The sequence below is a fragment of the Euphorbia lathyris genome, chromosome 1, assembly GCF_963576675.1.
Source record: "Euphorbia lathyris chromosome 1, ddEupLath1.1, whole genome shotgun sequence".
Taxonomy (NCBI): Eukaryota; Viridiplantae; Streptophyta; class Magnoliopsida; order Malpighiales; family Euphorbiaceae; genus Euphorbia; species Euphorbia lathyris.
Genome location: NC_088910.1, coordinates 33,017,796 through 33,039,300, shown reverse-complemented (window position 1 = coordinate 33,039,300; position 21,505 = coordinate 33,017,796). Strand labels below are relative to the sequence as shown.

Genomic DNA, 21,505 nt, shown 5'->3' with positions numbered 1-21,505 from the left:
CGCCGTTACCCGAAAAACGGAAATTGATTTAACACCGTTAATTTGCTGACGTGGCACAAGGGTAAAACAAGAAATTCGAATTTTTTTTTATTTTTTTCCCTCTTCTCTCTCCTCCTTCTTCTTCTCTCTCCTCCTTCATCTTCTTCCTTCTCCTTCATTATCTCTTCTCTCCTCCTCCTTCTTCCTTCTCTTCTCCTCCTTCTTCTTCTTCTTCTTCTTTTTTCTTCTTTTTCCCCTCTCTCTCTTCTTCTTTTTTTCTTCATCTTTTTTTCTTTTTTTTTAATTTTTAGAATTCTGGAATTTTCCAGAATTCTGGAAAATTCTAGATTTCTGGAATCCAGCCCCATACCTTAATCCTAATTACTTTTTCGGTTTCTTTTTACTCATTTGTATATCGACTATGGAGAAGGTCCCAGGTACTACTACATACAGTCTTGCCCTATACTATATGATGAATACACGTCTGGAAGATGCACCGTTGCTGGAGAAATTTGTGAAGGGGGGTGATACATTTAGAAATTTAAGGTTTAAGCTCATATCTTATATATCTAAGGTTAGCACAACTTGTGATCATTTTCTTCAAATATTTACTAAAACCGGAAACCTACCATGTTCGATATGCAATCATATTCATCATGTTTATTTTGCTTTCTGGGTATGGGGCTGGATTCCAGAAATCTGGAATTTTCCAGAATTCTAGAATTTTCCAGAAATTCTGGAATATTTCCAGAATTCTGGAATTTTTCGAAATTCTGGAAATTAAAAAAAAAAGAAAAAAGATGAAGAAAAAAAGAAGAAGAGAGAGAGAGGGGAAAAAGAAGAAAAAAGAAGAAGAAGAAGGAGGAGGAGGAGGAGAGAAGGAAAAAGGAGGAGGAGAGAAGAGATGATGAAGGAGAAGGAAGAAGATGAAGGAGGAGAGAGAAGAGGGAAAAAAATAAAATAAAAATTCGAATTTCCTGTTTTACCCTTGTGCCATGTCAGCAAATTAACGGTGTTAAGCCCATTTCCGTTTTTCGGGTAACGGCGCAAACCACAGTCCTTTTTTTTGTAATAACAAACCACAAGGGTTTTTTTGGAACAACATCAAACCACAGGGTTTTTTTTTTGGAATTTACCCAAAAATCAATTGGTCAATTTTTTTTAAAAACCCATATTTTCCCTTCAGCCACGTCAGCAAATAACCGGTATCTTCACCAAATCTGTAAATAGTGTAACGAATAAACCATAGTCCTGTATTTGAAAAGAAAAAAATCACAATCCTTTTTCTGCAAAAAAAGTGAAACCACGGGGTTTTTTTTTAAATTTACCCAAATTTTTTAAAAAACCCATATTTACCCTTCAGCCACGTCAGCAAATTAACGGCATCTTCACTAAATCCGTAAATAGTGTAATGGAATAAACCACAGTCCTGTATTTGAAAAGAAAAAAACCACAATCCTTTTTCTGCAACAGGGGTTTTTTTTTAAAATTTACCCTTTATAATATATGTCAATATAACTCGTGATATTTATATGGTGATTTTTCTACCTTTAAACTATTGATTTAGGGTTAATTTTATTATTATTCTTAGGGTAAATTTAAAAAAAAAACATATGGTTTTACAAATTCCAGATCAGTACCTATGCTTTTTTTTGGGCAAAAGTAACCATGCGATTTACTCTGTTTGCTTAAAGACAAAAAGATCTAACGATTTTAGATTTGTTGACGTGGCAAGAGAATTTTATAAAAAAAATCACGTTTTTTTACTTTTCAAAATCAAAATTAATTTTTACACATTAATTTTTTATTATTTTCTCTCTTTCTCTTGTCTCTCTCTTACTTCTTCACCGCCTTCTTCTATTTTCTCTTTATTACTCTTCTTTTCTTCTCTAAAAATTTGGGAATGTTATTGATAGCTTATCAACAATTCCTCTACTAACAATTATGGCTCAATACAGTTGTAAGTCTCCATTTTTACTTCAAACAGAATGTCTCGATCAATACAATACTTCATTGTCACATAGCTGCAACACAAAATCCGCAATCAAATATATATAAAATTTAAAATTGAATACCTAGTGGATAAAACCAGCTGCAACTTGAAAATTGCATCGACAAAAAGGAATTGGAAAAAAAATACAAAGACAACAAAGATCAAGATACGTGCACGGTGCCCATCAAAACTAGTAAAGCAGAATTTATGACAATATATATATCAAGATGTTTGAAGGTGATGGAAGTGGGAGCAGAAGCAATCGGCTCTGATTTATTTATGAAAGTGTCCAAACAATTTCTCAAAGTATACAACATAATCTAAACTAGGGGTGGCAACGGAGCGGGGCGGGGGCAGTTTTACATTCCCCATTCCGCGCCCAATATTTTCGGGGGCGGTTTCGGGGAATCCCAAAAACAATATTCGGAGATTTTTTGGCACCCACACCCGCCCGCACGGTTCTCCACGGGATTCGGGGAATCCCCAATCCCCAAATAAAATTTAAAAAATTTTCCAAATTTAAAATTCACTACGTGTTACTGGTATAAAATATCAGTTTAAAACAACAATAAAACGAAATTATAAAATATAACTTTAGATTAACAATAAAATAAAATTAAAGTACTGATACAATAAAAAAAACTTAGCATTCAGTATCAGTACTAATATAATAAAGAAACTCAGCATTCAGTACTGATATATCTAAATACGTGTGATATACCAAGAGTAGCAATAATCCAAAATTGATATACCAAGAGCACCAATAAAATAAAATTAAATTGTTGTATGTAGATAATAGTATTAGTTAACTTATCACAATGCTGATTATTTTTTAATCACATTTAAATACTAATTATCTTATATATATATAATATTTTATTTTATTGTACGAGGATTTTGCGGGGATTTTACGGTCGGTTTTTCGGGGGCGGTTTGCGGATCCCCGCGGTTCGGGGATAGTAATACCCACCCCGCCCAATTTTAATGTTCGAGGCTAAAATTTCCCCCGCCCCCAGCCCTGCACCCAAAATTTTTGGTTTTTCCCCGACCCTATCGGTTCGGATCCCCACGGTTTTCGGTTTTTCCCCGCCCCATTGCCACCCTTAATCTAAAAAAAAATAGTAAAATCACATTAAGCAATTAAACTAATTTAGATGGATAAAAAAACAACAAAAATATAATTTGATTGGTATTCTTTTATTGAGTGAGAAAGTGAAATATAGAGTAATGGGAATAAAAGAGAAGATGAGTGGAGAATGAGGAGAAAAAGAACATAAAAAAATAATACAAAGTATATACAAATTATTTGACTTTGAAAAATCAAAAAGTGTAATTTTTCGATAAGATTGCCCCTTATCAAGTCAGTAATTTAACGACGTTAGATCTTTTGTCTTCATTTTGCTAATGGAACAAACCAAAAATTACTATTACTCCGAAAAAACCACAAGTATTGATCTGCGAATTTGTGAAACCATAGAGTTTATTAATTAACAATTCTTAAACAAATTTGGGTTTTCACGTTAGAAATAATGTGACAAACTTTATTTTACTTTTCTCAAATGTTATTTTTTCATGTTAGAAAAAAATGAAAAATATCATATATAACAAAAAGCAAAAATGTATGTTTTATGATAACACAATAAATTGATAGGAAGATACAGTGGTAGGATTTCCGGACATGATAATTGATGTATAGGCTCCCACAAATTCTAAAATAATTAGATTTATGCTTCAATTACCTTGCCTAATATCTACAGGTTTCATTGCTAGGGTTGCAATTTTGGCAAGCAGGGATGTGGTAAGACATTATTTCCTTGTGTGAAGCTTCGTGTGCAATTTTACTTCTTTTGGGTATTGTAAGAGTGTCAAATAATACGTAAAATAGTTTGGATGAGCATTTTGGAAAAGATAAAGACCTATTTCTGGTTAGTCCGCTTGGTGTTGACACAGGTACGAGACTAAAAATTGTTTCTTCATTGGTATGTTTTAGCTGAATGGTTCTTTGTGATAATTTCTGTGTCAACAACTCAATGCTAGTTTTTTATTATGATCTACTTTTTTTAAGAAAGAAAAAATATATTTAAACAATTTTGTCTTGAAATATATATATAATCAGTTTAGTAGTATGCAGTTCTTCCAGATGATTAATGTTAAAATTATTCAACGACTTTTATTAAGAAAGTTATGTTAGTGTGTTTCTTACAGTCTGCAATAGCCATATAACTGTAGCAAATGAGGTTGTCGGCTTTCATTCTTTTAGAACTATTAATTTTTTCCTTCTTTTTTCAATAGCTTAATTCTACTTCTGTTGTGTTATATTCAATAATTTAATTACTTATCCAAACAAAAACCAAAGAAGACATGCTACTGTCAAATATGTTTTCATGAAGTGATAAGAGCACCTGGGTATTACTAACAGATGGCTTTCTTTTCCGTTGCTTTTCATCAATTCACACTAATTGGAGAGTTTAGTATTATTGTCTTTCCTTGATTTTTTTTTATGGGTTACTGAATCTAAAAGTTTCTTTTACAAATTATTTGCTCAGATGAACTAGTGACGGGTCTGTCTAGTGTCATGGGAAAAAGTTGATGTTAGCTTCCACGCCTGCAGATAGAGATTTGCAGCTCACAGTGTCATTCAGGTCTCTCTCTCTCTCTCTCTTTCTCTCACTCACAAGTACGAGTACACATGCACACATGCACTACCCCCTCTCATGGACGCTTGTTTTTCCATTTTGGTTGCAATGTGTGTTTTATTTTGGGGACAAGAACCACTTTCTACAAGGAATAAACATAGTATACTTAATCCATTGTAAAAAGCAAACTGTTTTCTAATGCTTGACATGTGAAAGATGATATCATGCATATAGAAGGTGCAGATGTAACACATTATATGATTGATCAATTTCTTCTTTAGAAGCCAAAGACTTCTAGGTATAATACATCTACTGCTGGATCCAAGATCCTATATTATTTGGACAAATATTGACATGTTAACTATAAAAATATTATAACTGGTTATATGATAACAAATAATTTCAGTTTATGTATTTTATGTTCATGATAAAAAAAATATGGGATATTGGAGTTGATGGTAAAATAGAGTTTGTTGATGTTATTAAATCTTCTAATTTATTTGAGTTAAAAGAGAACGAGTTGAATTGTATATGGACTAATAATAAATTTGGTGTTAATCGAATTTAGAGTAAGTTAGATTGAGATTTTTGCAATGTAAAATGATTTGATACTTTTAATGCTTCTATTGTTAATATGTTGTCAATATAGGTATCCTATCATTCTCTTCTTTTGGTCCATTTTTGCAAATCATAATAATAATGAGACTATAATGTTTGACAGGAATGGAAACAATACACCATTTCTGATATTATAAATTACATGTGATATAATAATAGAACATTTTTTATTCAAAAATAATAATAGAACATTTGACGATGATGAAACTATGACATTTTTACTACAAACGTTAAGCCAAGATGGGCTATTCGTGGGAGGCCACTGTGTCTTTGATATTAATGGTAATCAAGAGCTAATTTCTACTGTTAATGGTTGGCGTCATCTGGGCCATGCGGTCATGATCAGTGGGTATGAGGTACATTGGTCCCCAAGTTAGAAGAAGTGGGTAGGCTATTGGATATATCAGAATAGTCTAGGGTCTTATTAGGGTCAACTTGGATTTGGTAGGCTAGGTTTTGATGTACCTTCTCTCGTTTTAGTACCTATATTATAGAATTCTATTAGAATTTTTACTCATGCAATCCAATCGTTAATAAAAAAATTGATTATTTCGGATAAGAATTAATTTCTGATTTTATTTAGAATAATCATAAATTAATTCTTTTCCGAAATAATTAATTTTTTTATTAACGATTGGATTGCATGAGTAAAAATTCTATTAGAATTTTATAATATAGATACTAAAGCGAGAGTAAGTGCATCAAAACGTAGCCTACCAAATCCAACCCAACCTCAATAAGGTCATAGACTATTCTGATATATCCAATAGTCTACCCACTTCTTCTGACTTAGAGACCAATGTCCCTAGTATCCACTGATCATGACTGCATGGCTCAGATTACACCAACCATTAGCAGTGAAAATTAGCGGTTGATTACCGTTAGTATCAAAAACACGGTGACCTCCCACGAACGGCCCATCTTGGCTTAACATTTGTAGTAAAAATGTCATAGTTTCATAATAGTCAAATATTCTAATATTATATGGCATGTAATTTACAACATCAGAAGTGGTGTATCGTTCCCATTCCTGTCAAACATCATAGTCTCATTATTATTATGATTTGCGAAAATGGACTAAAATATTGACTTTGCAAATTATCTCAAATATAAGGTCTAATTTTGAAAATTAACTAACATTATTTGACTAAATTGAGTTGTCTAGTCTGGTACTAATACCATTTGTATCACTTAATTAGTAAATGTTACAAGTATTCTTATAAAGTTAAAAAAAAACAAAAGATTATAGTTTCTCACTCTACTTATAAAAAAAAAAGTATGATGAGCCAGTTAGAGCAAGTCTAGTGGTTACTTTTTGCTTGTGTTTTCAGGATGTTAAGAGTAAACAACCACTATATAGGTTGTTCACAAATTTAGTTTGTTATCAAAATTGTATGTGTACTTTCTACAGTTATGAGAATGGAAAATAAAGAGCGAATGTGTGGAGATTGGTTACACGCCTAGTATTCAATTGGTATAATCAAGCGCGTACAACCCACTTTAAAAACTATGTACATGTCTCTCCACTAAACCATACTTTTTTGTTTCTTCTATGCACATATACACATTCAACTAAAAAATAATTTTGAAATAAATCATTTAAAAAACCCCATCTTTCAAACGGTAAAACAATTTTTTGGTTAAGAGAATAATTATTTCAATAATCCTTTAAGTCTAACAATAATTATCTAAAAATCATTGAAAAATTAATTTTTAATAATAATTATTAATTAATTAATTACTCATTATTTTTTTACTTTATAATAATTAATTATTTATTTTATTGAAAATAATATTAAGTATGGACAATGTGCAAAAATAACCCCAACGTTTACCATTAAGAGCAATTTTACCCCTAAATCGAAAATGGTGCAATTTTATCCCTAACATTGGCAATTAAGAGCAATTTTACCCCTAACATTGACAAGTTTGGTCAATTTGATAAATTATTCAACAAACTGTCTTCTTGGTCCTTAATATTGTAATCTAAGCTTCACATGTGCACCATTTTATCACTCATCAATAATAGATCCCTATTTAATTATTTTTTGAATAAATATTTTTATATTAATTGAGTAAGTGTATAATGTTTTATGACAAGTGGATCCTACAAAAAATGAAAGTAAGAGAAGATTATAATGGGTTGTTAATTATTAGATGTGCATTTGCCTATGTGGCGCAAAGAGATGTATACACCACTAATGATGCTCTTATATGGAGACTAATTTAGAATTGATAAGACTGAAATTTGTCGGAATGATTATTATTGATTAGTTTACTTTTAGTATTATGGGGATTTATATATTATTCTTATGACTTATAGCCTAGATTTATAATCCATTCTCACACTACGATTGCAAGAGAATGTTTAAAAATATTGATCGGTGAGAATGACAAATTGTAAAGCTGACTAAAAGGTTAAGATGTATGTTTGACTACAAATACATGGACTTCAATCCAAAATTTGAATTATTTATTATTAATTGCATATTGAATTGATCGCAATTGAAAATTGAATAAAAATATAATATATATTTTTCGAGTTGCAAATTATAAAATTTAACATTAGGTACAATAATTGAGTCAGGTTTGTTAAATTGGTGCATTAATTACATCTTTTTTATCATTGTTAATAATTTCAACTTCAGTGATACTGGTATAAGTTATCTAAAAGTTGAAATTAAATATTTGAATGATACTGGATTAAGTCATGATTATATATATATTAGACGTTCTACATACATTTTGAATTTGATTGTGAATGGTGAGTTAAATGATTCGAATGACTCAATTTTAATTGTTGATATAAATCCAGTTCCAATGATAGTGCTATAAGTTATCTAAAAGTTGAAATTAAATATTGGAATTGTACTGGATTAAGCCATGATTATATGCACATTAGGTGTTATACATACATTTTGAATTTGATTGTGAATGGTGAGTTAAATGATTCGAATGACTCAATTTTAAGAATGTGTAATGTCGTTAAGTATACAAGGTCATCTCATTCTAAATTACAATCTTGGAGTTGTGTTAAAAAATGAAAGTAAAAACCATTTATGCTTAAATATTGAAATCATATGGAATTCGACTTACAACAAAATGCTAGAGGGAGCAAAAAAATTTTGAATTTTTTTTTAAAGTTAGGAGGAAATCCTAGATAACTTAAGCACTTTAAGAAAAAAAGATAAAGTTAATGAGCCTCATAATTTGATGATTGAAAAAATGCAAAAAGTTTAATCAACTTTTTGAAATTGTATTTATAATGGGGCCTTGAAGTTTTCAAGATCTTTATTTATGGGTTTTAATACATTTTTTTCTTGAGATTATGTTTATACAAATAATGTTTTATAAGTCTATTATTAGTTAAGATAAACTATTAAGTGATAAGGCTGGTAAAATGAAACTGAAGTTTGACAAGTATTAAGTGAATAACGATAATTTGAGCTTTTTGTAATATGTTGCTATCGTTACAAAAAAATGAAATATATGAAAGAGAAGAGTTATGGAGAATATGGTGTTAAAAAGATGGTTGAAATTGTGGAAAAAACTTTTAACTCATTTTCATAACAATTTTTATAAGTTTAATCATATCTTTGGTAGTAGAAAAATAATGATTCCAATTTACCTTTGTCACGTAATAAATACTAAAAATTATTTACAATTTACATCTATCAAGCAATAAATGAAGTAGAAAAATATGAAGAAATCGAGATGTGTAATAATTTATCACATACTTTTTCTTTTTAATTGTTATTTTACCTTTTTAATTGTTGTTTTTGTTATAATTATATTTAAGCATAATTTGAATTACTTTTAGAGTTTGAAAAGTTAAAATCATCCATATTTTTGGAACCAAATTCGTCTACAATTGATTGATTTGGCATGTAACTCTCTTATATTTTTCTCTATTTTGATTCTATTATGATATATAGGCCAGTATGACTCGTGATATTCATATAGTGATTTGTCTATCACTTTAACTATGGATTCGAGATTCACTTTATTAATAATATCATAACCAAATGTAGAACATATAATTAAAAATAAAAATTGTGGTTTTTCACGTTAGAAAAAAATTATCGCAACAATTATTTTACTTTTTCCAAATATAGTAATTTCATTTTAGAAAAAAATAATATCAGATATAATAAAATGAAAAATAAATAAATAAAATGTTTTATAATAACATGATGGATAATAGAATTATAATCTGTATCAATGAATAAGAAAAATATAAAAAAATGTGTGAAAGAAAATATTTCAATTTTTCATAACATATTGAATCCATATAAACCAACACATCTAAAACGTTAATTATACTCATTATAACATAACTCATCTATCACTCTAATATCCTTATATCACTATAAAAAAAACAAAGCTTTTACCGATAAATTTATTTGTTGTAGCAACAGTTTTAATTGTCAGTACAGTTTCTACCAACGGTTTGCGAAATCATCACAAAACTGTCAATACAACAAACGTTGATACTCTAGCGATAGTTTTTTAAAGTCGTCGGGGTAAGTTGTTGTGGGACCGATTAGTTTGATGGTTTTGAGACAATAACGGTTTTGAGACGATTTTAACAAATTTGTGACAGTTTTATGAAATTTTCAACAATAGTATAAAGGCGGTTTAAACTGGCTTTAGGTCATTTTTTTCATAAAAAATATTTTTTGTTTTATATACAATATGTCAATTTTTATTAATAAAATATATAATTATAAAAAATATCTTTAATAAATCACATCAAATCAACCAAACTTTTAATCTAAAGATTAAGAATATACTTTCATATATTATTTATGAAGTCAATTTTCATTTCTTACAAAATATATCCAAAATTGTCAAATAAAAACTAAAACTAATAATAACTAAAATTTATGAAATGTCGTAGTAACTGAAATTGCCAAATAAGAATTACAGCTTATAAAATTGTCAAATAAGAACTAAAACTTATGAAATGCTTCCATGGATTGCAAGTCTTTCTCTTAGTAAGAGCATTTCTCTTAGATGCCTGTCAAGGGAGAAGATGTGGAGATTATTAAGTTGTTGTATCTTATATTGTTAGCTTGTTTGTTACAGAATAAACCAGCTGTCATTTACACAGTTAATTAGTTAGCAATTGGTTTCAATTAGTTAGCAATTAGTTTCAGTCTGTTGAGTAATTCTTTTACTTCTCTTTGTATATAAACCAATACCTATTGTACCTTTTTTCTACGGATGAATATACAATTCATTTTACTTTTCAATTGTTTCATATGGTATCAGAGCTCTTTGTAGCTTAATTTTTTTTTTCTTCAACAATGGTGAGAACAAATCGATACAGAGAATTGGCCGCTGAAGAAGAATTTTCAGATGAAGATTCCCAACCCAACAATGGAAGCACACAAATTGTGCAAAAATTTCAACAATCTAAAAACCCAGGACTGGTAATCACAAGCATTCAATTGAATGGAAGCAATTACATGGCTTGGAGTCGATCCATCATAAGAGCCTTGAAGGCAACGATGTTGAGATTCCAACAAGTGGTACAGCTGCATACAAGAAATGGTTAAAGAATGATTGTTTGGTCACATCATGGATCCTTAATTCTGTTTCAAAGGAAATTGCATAGAGTTTCTAATATGTTGCTACAACAAGTGAATTATGGACAGATCTGGCGCACATATTTGGGGAAGGTAATGGACCTCAAATTTTCCAAATCAAAAGAGAAATCAGCCTACTCTCTCAAGGTACTCTCTCTATCATGATGTATTTTAACAAACTCAAAAGGTTCTAGGATGAATTAGCATTTTTAAGGCCTATGCCTGCTTGTCAATGTGAGGCAGCAAAACAATGTGCTTGCAATGTTTTTCAACGCATTAGTGATATAGCAGAAGAAGACAAGTTAATACAGTTTCTTATGGGTCTTAATGATCGATATGATAATGTCAAAAATCAAATCACATTAATGGATCCTCTCCCTAATCTCAACAAGGCTTATTCTATGATTTTATAAGTTGAAAAACAAAGAGAGATTTCTGTTGAACAAACTGTTGAAATAGCAAATTTTTCAAGAGTTGAAAACAAAAATAAATCACAACAGAAGTGGAAAGGGAAAAAGAAAGATGGTGAGTCTAAAGAGGAAAAGTATTGTGACAATTGTGATATGACTGGACATAATCGTTCTGGCTGTTTCAAGATCATAGGGTATCCAAAATGGTGGAAGGAAAGAAAGGATGACAAGAAAAGAGAGGGTTCTAGATTTTCTTCTTCTTCTGCAAAACAACAGGCTAATAATGTTGCTCATAAGAGAGATTTTAATGGTTCTGAAGAGAGCAGTCCTGAGACTGATTTTGATACTGGTGGTGGAAATAACAGTAATGATGTTAGTTTTATGGTAAAGGAGCTCTACAGAATGTTAAAAGGAAAGGGCTTAGCAGAAACACCAGTCAATTCTACAGACTTCTCGGCTTTTGCAGGTTTTTCTGGTAAGGCTTGTAAACCAGTATTGAATGATGATTATTGGATTGTTGATAGTGGCACAACATCTCATATGAGCTCCAAGAAACATGATTTAATTAAAATCAGGAGATTATTTCACCCTCAAAGTGTTATATTACCTGATGGAACTGTCCAATATATCAAATGTGTAGGAGATGTGCCATTATCTGACAATTTGACACTGCAAAATGTTCTTTATGTGCCAAGTTTTTGACATAACTTACTTTCAGTAAGTTAGCTATTATAACAGAACAAAATAGAAACAATTTTTCACACAAATTGTTGTTATTTGCAGGCCCAACATAGTCATGAGATCATAGTTGTTGCTTGGATGGTGGAAGGTTTGTATCTGCTAGATAAGATGTCTTTTTCTTTGGATATTATAGGAAAAATGCAAAAATGTTTTGCTGGGCAGATTGAAACTATGACTAAACCAGATATCTGGCATCTTAGGCTTGGTCATGCATCTCTAGATGCTTTAAGTCATATTGATAGTATTTCTATTTCTTGTACTCATACAAATTGTGATATTTGTCATTGTGCTAAACAACACAGGTTTTCTTTTAACAGAAGTTCAATTCAAACTAGTGCAGCTTTTGAAATTGTACATGCTGATCTTTGGGGACCTTACAGTAAAAAGTCATTAACTGGGGCTAGTTACTTTCTTACTTTAGTGGATGATTACACAAGATGTACATGGGTTATTTTGCTACAATCCAAGTCTCAAACTTGTCATGCCTTACAGAATTTCTTTTCTATGGTCAATACTCAATTCAATTCACAGGTGAAAGTATTACGCACAGACAATGGAACTGAATTCGTTAATACTCAGTGTCATTCCTTATTCTCTAATTTGGAAATATTACATCAGAAAACGTGCGTGTATACCCCTCAGCAAAACGGAGTAGTCGAAAGAAAACATCGCCATTTGTTAGAGATTGCTAGAGCTTTAATCCTTCAAGCTGCCTTGCCAAATGATTTTTGGGGTGAAGCTATTCAGATGGCAGTATCTATAGTGAATGTTTTGTAAGTGTTGTATGCCCTAGGCCATTCCTTTTGTATATTATACAGTGTGAATTTTGTATCCAAATGGCAGTTAATAATATATGTATTCATGTGTAATTATTTGTATTGTTTAATTACTTAATGAATATATATACATTAGTCCAAAGATTATTTACAAAGAGATAATATTATTAAGAGCTAATAATAATGAGATATATTTCTTTGGTAAAATAATAATCTGAAATGTTCATAGTCAGTGGATAATGAATTGGATACTCATCTATCCTTAGACTATCACCTCTGTTTATTTTCTCGGTTAATATGAGATATTAATCAGAAATAGAAAATCTCATTCTGTTTGATATGTTGATATCAGAATAAATATGTGGACATTCGAAGAGGCGAATGGTTCGAACTGTGACGTTAGATAATAATTGCACAAAGGTTTACTCCTAGTCAACATAATTATTATCTAGGTCATAATAGTGCATATAGTCCTTTGACTTGAGGAAACTTAGTTGTTCTTGCGCATGTAATTATAGTTTGTTCCCGCTTTGTACCGGGATCTTAATTCTGGCAATCCGGCAGTGAATCGCTATAGTTAGTTGAGTAGTGTAACAAGAGTTTGCTAATAGAGGATTCATTACTCTAAGTAAATAAAGATAAATCCTAAGATAGTTATTGATTAGTTTTTTGATGGAATGAGTTCCTGGCCAGGACAATAAGACTCGTCTTATGAGATAAGTATCAAGGAATGGTTCCTTAATGTGAGTCTTATTTTATCAAAGACTTAATCAATATTTCTTAACATCTTGACGATTAGAGCTTGACACTTTGTGGCTCTAGTCAAGATCAGGATTTTTAATGAAAGGACTTTAGTGCATGAAAATTATGATCGATGGTTCATAATTAGTTTAATTATAAGTTCAAGTAACTTCATTCTTTAATTGGGACGTCATGGCGCAGTGTGTTAGCTGGAGATCATGACCTTTAGAGGACTATAAGTATATATAAGCTAAGCTTATATAGGATACACTTGTAGTATAAGGAATTGAATTCCTAACATAATTAATAAGTGTTATTATTATGCCTCTAATGCCAGTTAAAGATGAACCTAGAAAGTCACACACTTATAAGTTGTATGCATCAAGCTTTAGTTAAATTAATTAATTAAAAGTGTTTTAATTAATTGATTGACACAATTGAATATGTCAATGGGATTGACAAAACATTCTAACACTGTTTGATATTCAATTGATGAAATTATAAATTATTATTCTTGCTCAATTTAAATTGATGGTTTTTCCAAATACAATAGTCAAGTGTTGACTATTAGTATTGAGAGGTGTCTATTTTACTGAACGATATAATGGTAATTAATTAAGTTGTTAATTAATTATTATTATATATATTAATAATTATTATTATAATAATAATATAATTTATTATATAAATATAATAATATTTATTATTATTATATTTAATATTTTATTTTTATTTTTATTAATATTTTTATTATTTTAATATATAATGCATGTAATAGGACACGTAGTGTCCTACTACATCCATTATATCATTCTTATCATTTTGATAAGAATGTAATGATATATATAAAAATATATATCAAGTTTAACTTACTTGATTTTGGGTGAAATAGACATACGGTTTTTCAGTTCAAAATGGGATCCGAATCAGTTTTCGATTTTGAGCAAGATTAATCGATTTCTTCGAGGCTTGATCTAATCGACTTAGTGGACTGACTAGAAGCTTCACCACTAGAGAAGCTTTAATACCCGATTGGAATCTACAAGAGGTATTTTTCCAATCTCGTAGTATAAATATCAATTTGATTATTGAAGAACTTAATGATCTTGGTTAAGGATTTGATGTCAGACATCGGATGTTTGACTGTTTATCAGAGTGATTGGATCACACTGATTGTTTGTTTAGGGAAAATTTTTGAAATTCGTCTCCTAAATATCAACATGTTTCCGCTTCAAATCCTTCATGTTCTTCCTACACGTTTTCTTCAATGGAAATCACCTTATGAGGTTCTTTATGGTAAATCTCTCATATTTGATAATTTCAAAGTATTTAGCTGTCAGTGTTATTATACTGATACTACACCAAATAAGGACAAATTTGATCCTAAAGCTTGTAGAGGCATATTTTTTGGGTATAGTCCAGGACAAAAGGGCTATAAGATTTTTAGCTTGACAAAATAAAAAATAATAGTAAATAGAGATGTCTCTTTCCAAGAAGATATTTTTCCTTATTATAACATTTCTTTAGCTGACAACTTTCCATCAACATCTTTTTTATCTACTGCCACATTAGAACCACTAATTTCAACCACACCTACTCATCTTCCAATATCACGTGATATAGTACCTCCTATATCTACCTCCATCACACAATCCCCTTTTACACAGCCAAATATACAAAAAAAAATGACACACGGCTCAATATTCGCAAGTCTCAAACAATTCCCACTAAATCAAATTGGCTTCAAGACTTTGTTACTTGTGCCATTGTTCCTAATACATCTTTAGCATTTTCCACAAATTTTGCTCCTGCTCACAAAGCATTTCTTACTAATATCAATAAAACACAAGTTCCCACTCATTATCATCAAGCTTGCAAGGACCCTCATTGGGTTGATGCCATGAATCAGGAGTTAGCAGCTCTTGAACTTAATGATACTTGGCAGGTTGTTTCTTTACCTCCTAACATAAAGCCTTTATCCACAAGATGGATTTTCAGAATTAAGTATAAGCCAAATGGAGAAATAGACAGATATAAGGCCCGGCTAGTTACAAAGGGTTATAATCAGGAATTCGGGGTTGATTATCATGAAAGTTTTAGCCCTGTCGCTAAGTCTGTAACAGTCAAGATTTTTTTTGCTATTGCAGCTGCTCAGGTTTGGAAGATACAACAAATTGATGTCAATAATGCTTATCTCCATGGCATCCTTGATGAGGATATATTTCTACAACCACCTCTTGGCTATTCAAAGGCATCACAGGGTCAAGCATGTAAACTGGTTAAATCCCTTTATGGCCTTAAACAGGCAGGGAGGCAATGGCACAAGCAGATTTCTACTCAGTTATTGACATATGGATTCAAACGTTCTCCACATGATCACTGTTTGTTTCTTCTTCATACTTCAAACTCTTTTCTTGCTCTCCTTATCTATGTTGATGACATACTGCTCATGGGCTCAAATGATAACTTAATTGATGATGTTAAAAGTTTTTTGCACAAACTTTTTACAATCAAGGATCTTGGTTCAGCAAAATACTTCTTAGGAATTGAGATTGCCCATTCTTCTACTGGTATCTTACTCTCGCAAACCAAATATATCAATGATATCATTCAAGATGCAGGGCTCATTGATGCTACTACTGTTGCCAACCCAATGACTCATAGCATTATTCTTTCTGAACCTGGACTTCCTCTTACTGATCCTTTTGTTTATCGTAGACTTATTGGTCGATTACTTTATTTACAATTCACTCGACCAGATCTCACTTTTGTCACTCAACAATTGAGCCAATATATGCAAACTCCCTGTGATCATCACTTGAAAGCCGTTCTTCATGTTCTCAGATACCTTAAAGGCACTAGCCATTTTGGTTTGCTTTACCCGAGTTCTTCTGACCTTAATATTGTTACTGCTTATTGTGATGCTAATTGGGGTAAATGTAAGGAAACCAGACGGTCTATTACTGGGTACTGTATTTTTCTAGGTTCCTCTCTTATATCCTGGAAAACTAAAAAGCAAAATACAGTCAGTCGTTCCTCTGCTGAAGTAGAATATCGCAGCATGGCCACTACTAGTTGCGAGCTCAAATGGATACAATATATTCTTGGTGATCTTGGTGTTCATATCAAGCTTCCTATTACCATGCATTGTGATAGCAAATCTGTGATTACTTTAGCTCAGAATCCGGTTTCTCATGACATAACCAAGCACGTGGACATTGATTATCATCTTATCCGTGAACATGTTGCCAATGGTTTTATCCAAACACCGTACATTTTTACAACCCAACAACTGGCTGATCTCTTTACTAAGTCTATAAGTCTTGAACACATGGCTCCAGCTTTGTCTAAGATGAACTTTGTTGATATATCCCCAGTTTCATCTTGAGGGGGGGGGGATGTGGAGATTATTAAGTTACTGCATCTTATATTGTTAGCTTGTTTGTTACAGAATAAACCAGTTGTCATTTACACAGTTAATTAGTTAGCAATTGGTTTCAATTAGTTAGCAATTAGTTTCAGTCTGTTGAGTAATTCTTTTACTTCTCTTTGTATATAAACCAATACCTACTGTACCTTTTTTCTACGGATGAATATACAATTCATTTTACTTTTCAATTGTTTCATAGAAGACAAATCATCAATTTTCAAAACACAAATTTAATAATAAGAATTTTTATCATATCTAAACAATAAAAGTTAGTTAAAGGGCAAATTTGATAATGTTATTTTGCATGTGCATGTATATAAAGCAAATGACAAAGTGTTTTAATCCAATTCATGTCTGATTTGAGCTGCATCATTATCATAACAATAAGTAGACGAAACGATACAACATTATATTTTAAGGAACTCAAATACAAATATACACATAGGAAACTGTAGTTAGTATTTGATTAAAAACCAAATCAGCAATACAAATAGACATATAGGAAATTGTAGTTAAGAATTGATTTAACTCATTACAAAACAACTAAAAATGTTGAGTTTGGTTACTAACCGGATTGTATAAAAATGACCAAACTTTTAAAAGGTTAAAAATACAATCTTGTTCAAGAGGATTAAATTCACTTGCAAACATGTTATATATAATAATATACAACCATTAACTTCACATTAATAATCATTCCATTGCATAAATAATCATCGCATCATTTCATATAAATAACCATTATAGTTAATATTCACATTCATTTTATCATTTTACATCATGAGGTCCATCATTTTCTCCAAAAATATAAAACAACCATCTCAAAAGTATAAGCCAAATTAAATCATAAGGCACATACTGAAAAAAAAGTACTACCAAATGAAATAAGTATCATCATGAAAAAATAATAGTTTACCTACTTGAAAAGAAAATCAACGTTTATTCTCCAGGATCCACCTTATGTGAAAAGACCAAATAAGTTCAAGGAATGGACATTGTTTGTCATATTGAAAGCCGCTGTTGTGAACCCTAAACAGGGCATTGAATAACATATCAATGTTAGATCAATAAAAGATCTAAAATTGAAAAATAAAATATCAAAAGAAGAAGATGAAGAGAGTTTTAAGAATCAGAATAGAAGGTAGAAAGAAATAGAGAAAAATTAAGAGAAATCGAGAGATTTAAAAACCTACTCTTGATAAGATGTAGGTAATTGCGTCTTAAAAACGAGTCCTCGTCATCTTTACATTGTGGAAAGTACTAACAAGTATACGACCTCTAATAGAAGCAGACCTGGTAAATAATGATCGCCAAATTGAACCATACGTATGACACAAATTCACAAATTCAGTTCCTAACTAGACACAGATTTAGTGCCCAACTTGGAAGGACTAGAGATGTCTAAATAAAACAAAGAAGTTTTACTGGCACAAATTCAGTAATTAATATTGTAAAGTTTGAGTGCATTTTGATTGTAAGCTTGTTTATTACTCAAAAATACAAAAACAATTCCAGTTCCTAACCAGACAGAAAGTTTAATTACTTAGTAAATAGTAACTTTTATGATACACAAGAAAAAGTATAAACATACAAATGCAATACATAGACAGCGCCCTCTCTAAACGGCTGTGTGAAAAGTCTGTGGAGACGTTAGATAATCATGAAGCTATCAAAGGCAAACATCATCAAACGGTATTAAAGAACTTTTCGAAATAGTAAACTAACATATCAGTATCAATCATTACCAAAGCAACAAATTTGATACATTGGAACATGTAGAGATGATAACATATGGATTTAATGAGTACAATAGTCTGGTCCATCGCACAAATAAAATAAACTTGAGAGTTAGTTTAGATAAATTTTTCATTGCATGGAAATTCTCATGTAATTATTTTACTTAGAAAAGGAAAAGCTTAAGACACATTCTTATCTTTACCTCAATATTACCATTTGATTCCATCATCACGTATAAACTTAGAGTAAAACCTGATTAAACCTAAGTACGTGTAGAATTTGACACATAAACCTCCTATAAGAAATAAAATTATTATTCTGAAAATGGAAAGAGGGACAATAGAGTAAAGAGAACTTACTGGAAAATGACTCAATTCAGTTGTTACTAATCCATGAACTTTGACCTACTATAATTAAAAAAAATCAAATAATAAAACTTATAACAAAAGAAAGGAAATTAAAACAAGAAAAACTAGAAAGCACAATGTTGTTATCACATAAAACAAGTAAATGATTATTATCGAACAAGATGCAAACCAATCAAAATTGTAAAACAAATAGAAATTAGATAAATCAAATACAGAACTAAGAGAGGCAATTATTCTTACTTGGAAAAAAGTAGGAACATATTATTAGAGATTTACAGATTTCAGCTACTAATTCATCTAAGATAAATTTCTCTCCTCAATCTATGAATAGATCATTAGAGATTTCAACTACAAAGTAGATATTGTCTTCTATTCAAAAAGTGTATTCATTCTCTATAGTCGTGAATTTCAGAGAAGAAAGTGGCTAGTCGATTAATTGCTTAATTCTCTGAATTTCAAACGCGATATTCCAAATGAGAAATTAATGACCTAATTTTAGAGAATTTGGTTGTGTTTTTACTGCCATGACAAAACTTTATCTAATGGATAATATGGGTCGCTTCAGGATTTCATTTATTGATTTTTTTAAGTAAAGCCCACTAACAGTTTTTAAAAGCGATGTTATAAAATGGTCGTTGATGCTCGTAAAGTATATAGCATTTAATAGGACAAGTGTATCCTATCGCAACAAGTAATATTGTGCTAAGCATGAGATCGAACCACAAAGACTATTCGTTATAACTAGCAAATCTACCTAGAATGATCTAATTGTTTAGAGGGTTGGATAAAAGTTGGGTTTTTGATAACTAATTAACTAATTGAAAGCAATAAAGATAACAAAATAAAGTGAACAATTGACAGGGTAGAAGGTGAATTGACGGATGACACAATATAGGTTGAGGAATCCTTTGATTAAATCCTATGTATGGGTTTATGGAGTTCAGATTTATGTTTTACCAATGATTGAAGGTAATTGTCCTAAGTGAAAGACAAATTTGTACGGGATTTGTCTAACCTATTCACATGCATTCGGGTGACGGTTTGATTAGGCATATACCCTAGGTCATGCAAAGCATTAGGTTTATTGACAACTAAGGCTAAAGCCGTAGCCCAGCCACAAAGCCTCATTCCTAGTGGTCTCTAGCGAAGTCAGATTTACACAATTTCGGTATAGACGATTCCATGGTCAGGTTCTCATCTATCTATAATCCTATTTAATGTCAGGGTCACAGGCATTAAGCACATTATATACATAAACAGGCTAGTTGATCATTATCAATGTTCATTCTAGCATAAATCTTGTTCCTAACAATTTCTAGGCATTAAGCATGCATAAACTAATCAATCAAAGGTCCTAGATCCCTAATCATACATATTCATACAATCAATTTCATCCCCATCCCAAATTGGATGGAAATCAGTTCATAGACAAACCAATCATAGCAATAGGAAAATAGGAACAATGGAAAAAGCTTCAATTGAATATAATCGCAAAAGATGAAAGGGAAAGAGATAGAAATCCAAAACCCGTTTTGCCGATTCCAATTATAAAAATAGAAGATGCGGAGCTTCTCCCATCAATCGTTCTTGACAAAAGAAAATAAAAACTGAAATAAACCTAATCTAGAAACATGAAAATAAAACTGAAATAAAAGCTAAATCTACATTGTGGAGGAGAGAAAGCCCTAGCGGCTCTCCAATTTATTGAATGGCTAATCCCCCCTGAAAGATTAGGATTAGCTCCCTATTTATAGAGTTAGGAAGGAAACCCTAATGCCTCAGGGGTAAAAATGGCATTTACAAAGTGTTAAATGGGCTTTTAGGGCCCTGATCCGCGAATTTCAGCCGCCTCGTCTCGTCGAGACAAGGCCTGTCTCGACGAGACGAGGGCCTGTCTCGACGAGACAGGTGATGTCTCGCCGAGACAGGTCCTATTTGAGGAACTGTGGCTCCGGCTTTTATCTGTTTAGGTCCATGGGCTTCCGAAAAGTGCTCTAATGGTCCCTGATGAATCCTAAAAGTGCTCTGATGGTCCCTGAATGATCCGGAAATGCTCCAATAGGCTTGGGTCTGGTTCGAAAATGCACGAAACGTCCCTGAAAATTCCTGAAAACACCGAAAATACCATAAATAAAGGAAATTACTAATTTTAACTAAAAAGTAATAAAACGATACTGAAATTAAATAGAAACAAAGGGAAAACAAACTAAATTAATCCTAAAAACCCTATATAAATGGGAGCTATCAACATCCCCACACTTGAATCTTGCTTGTCCCCAAGCAAGACAGAATTCAAAACAGAGAAAAATCAACAAATAGCTCCCTTACAAAAACAAGAATCTTCTACACTTTATTATTCACAACAGTTCAGACTACTCATTTTGCAATTAAAAACATAATGAACCTCAGGCGAGTCTCCAAAACTGATTAATTGGTTTTATCAATCAACACTTCATGAAAACGAAAGAAGAGAACTAAAATTGAT

At 31.2% G+C, this 21,505-nt stretch overlaps 1 protein-coding gene across 1 annotated transcript; it reads left to right on the top strand.

Annotated features, from left to right (window-relative positions):
- The first annotated feature begins 14,390 nt into the window (after positions 1–14,390).
- On the top strand, positions 14,391–16,873 carry LOC136228370 (uncharacterized mitochondrial protein AtMg00810-like). Its single transcript, XM_066016941.1, has 2 exons — positions 14,391–14,533; positions 15,633–16,873. The coding sequence occupies exon 2, from the start codon at positions 15,935–15,937 to the stop codon at positions 16,871–16,873; it is 939 nt and encodes a 312-aa protein (XP_065873013.1). The 5' UTR covers positions 14,391–14,533; positions 15,633–15,934.
- The last annotated feature ends 4,632 nt before the right edge of the window (positions 16,874–21,505 follow it).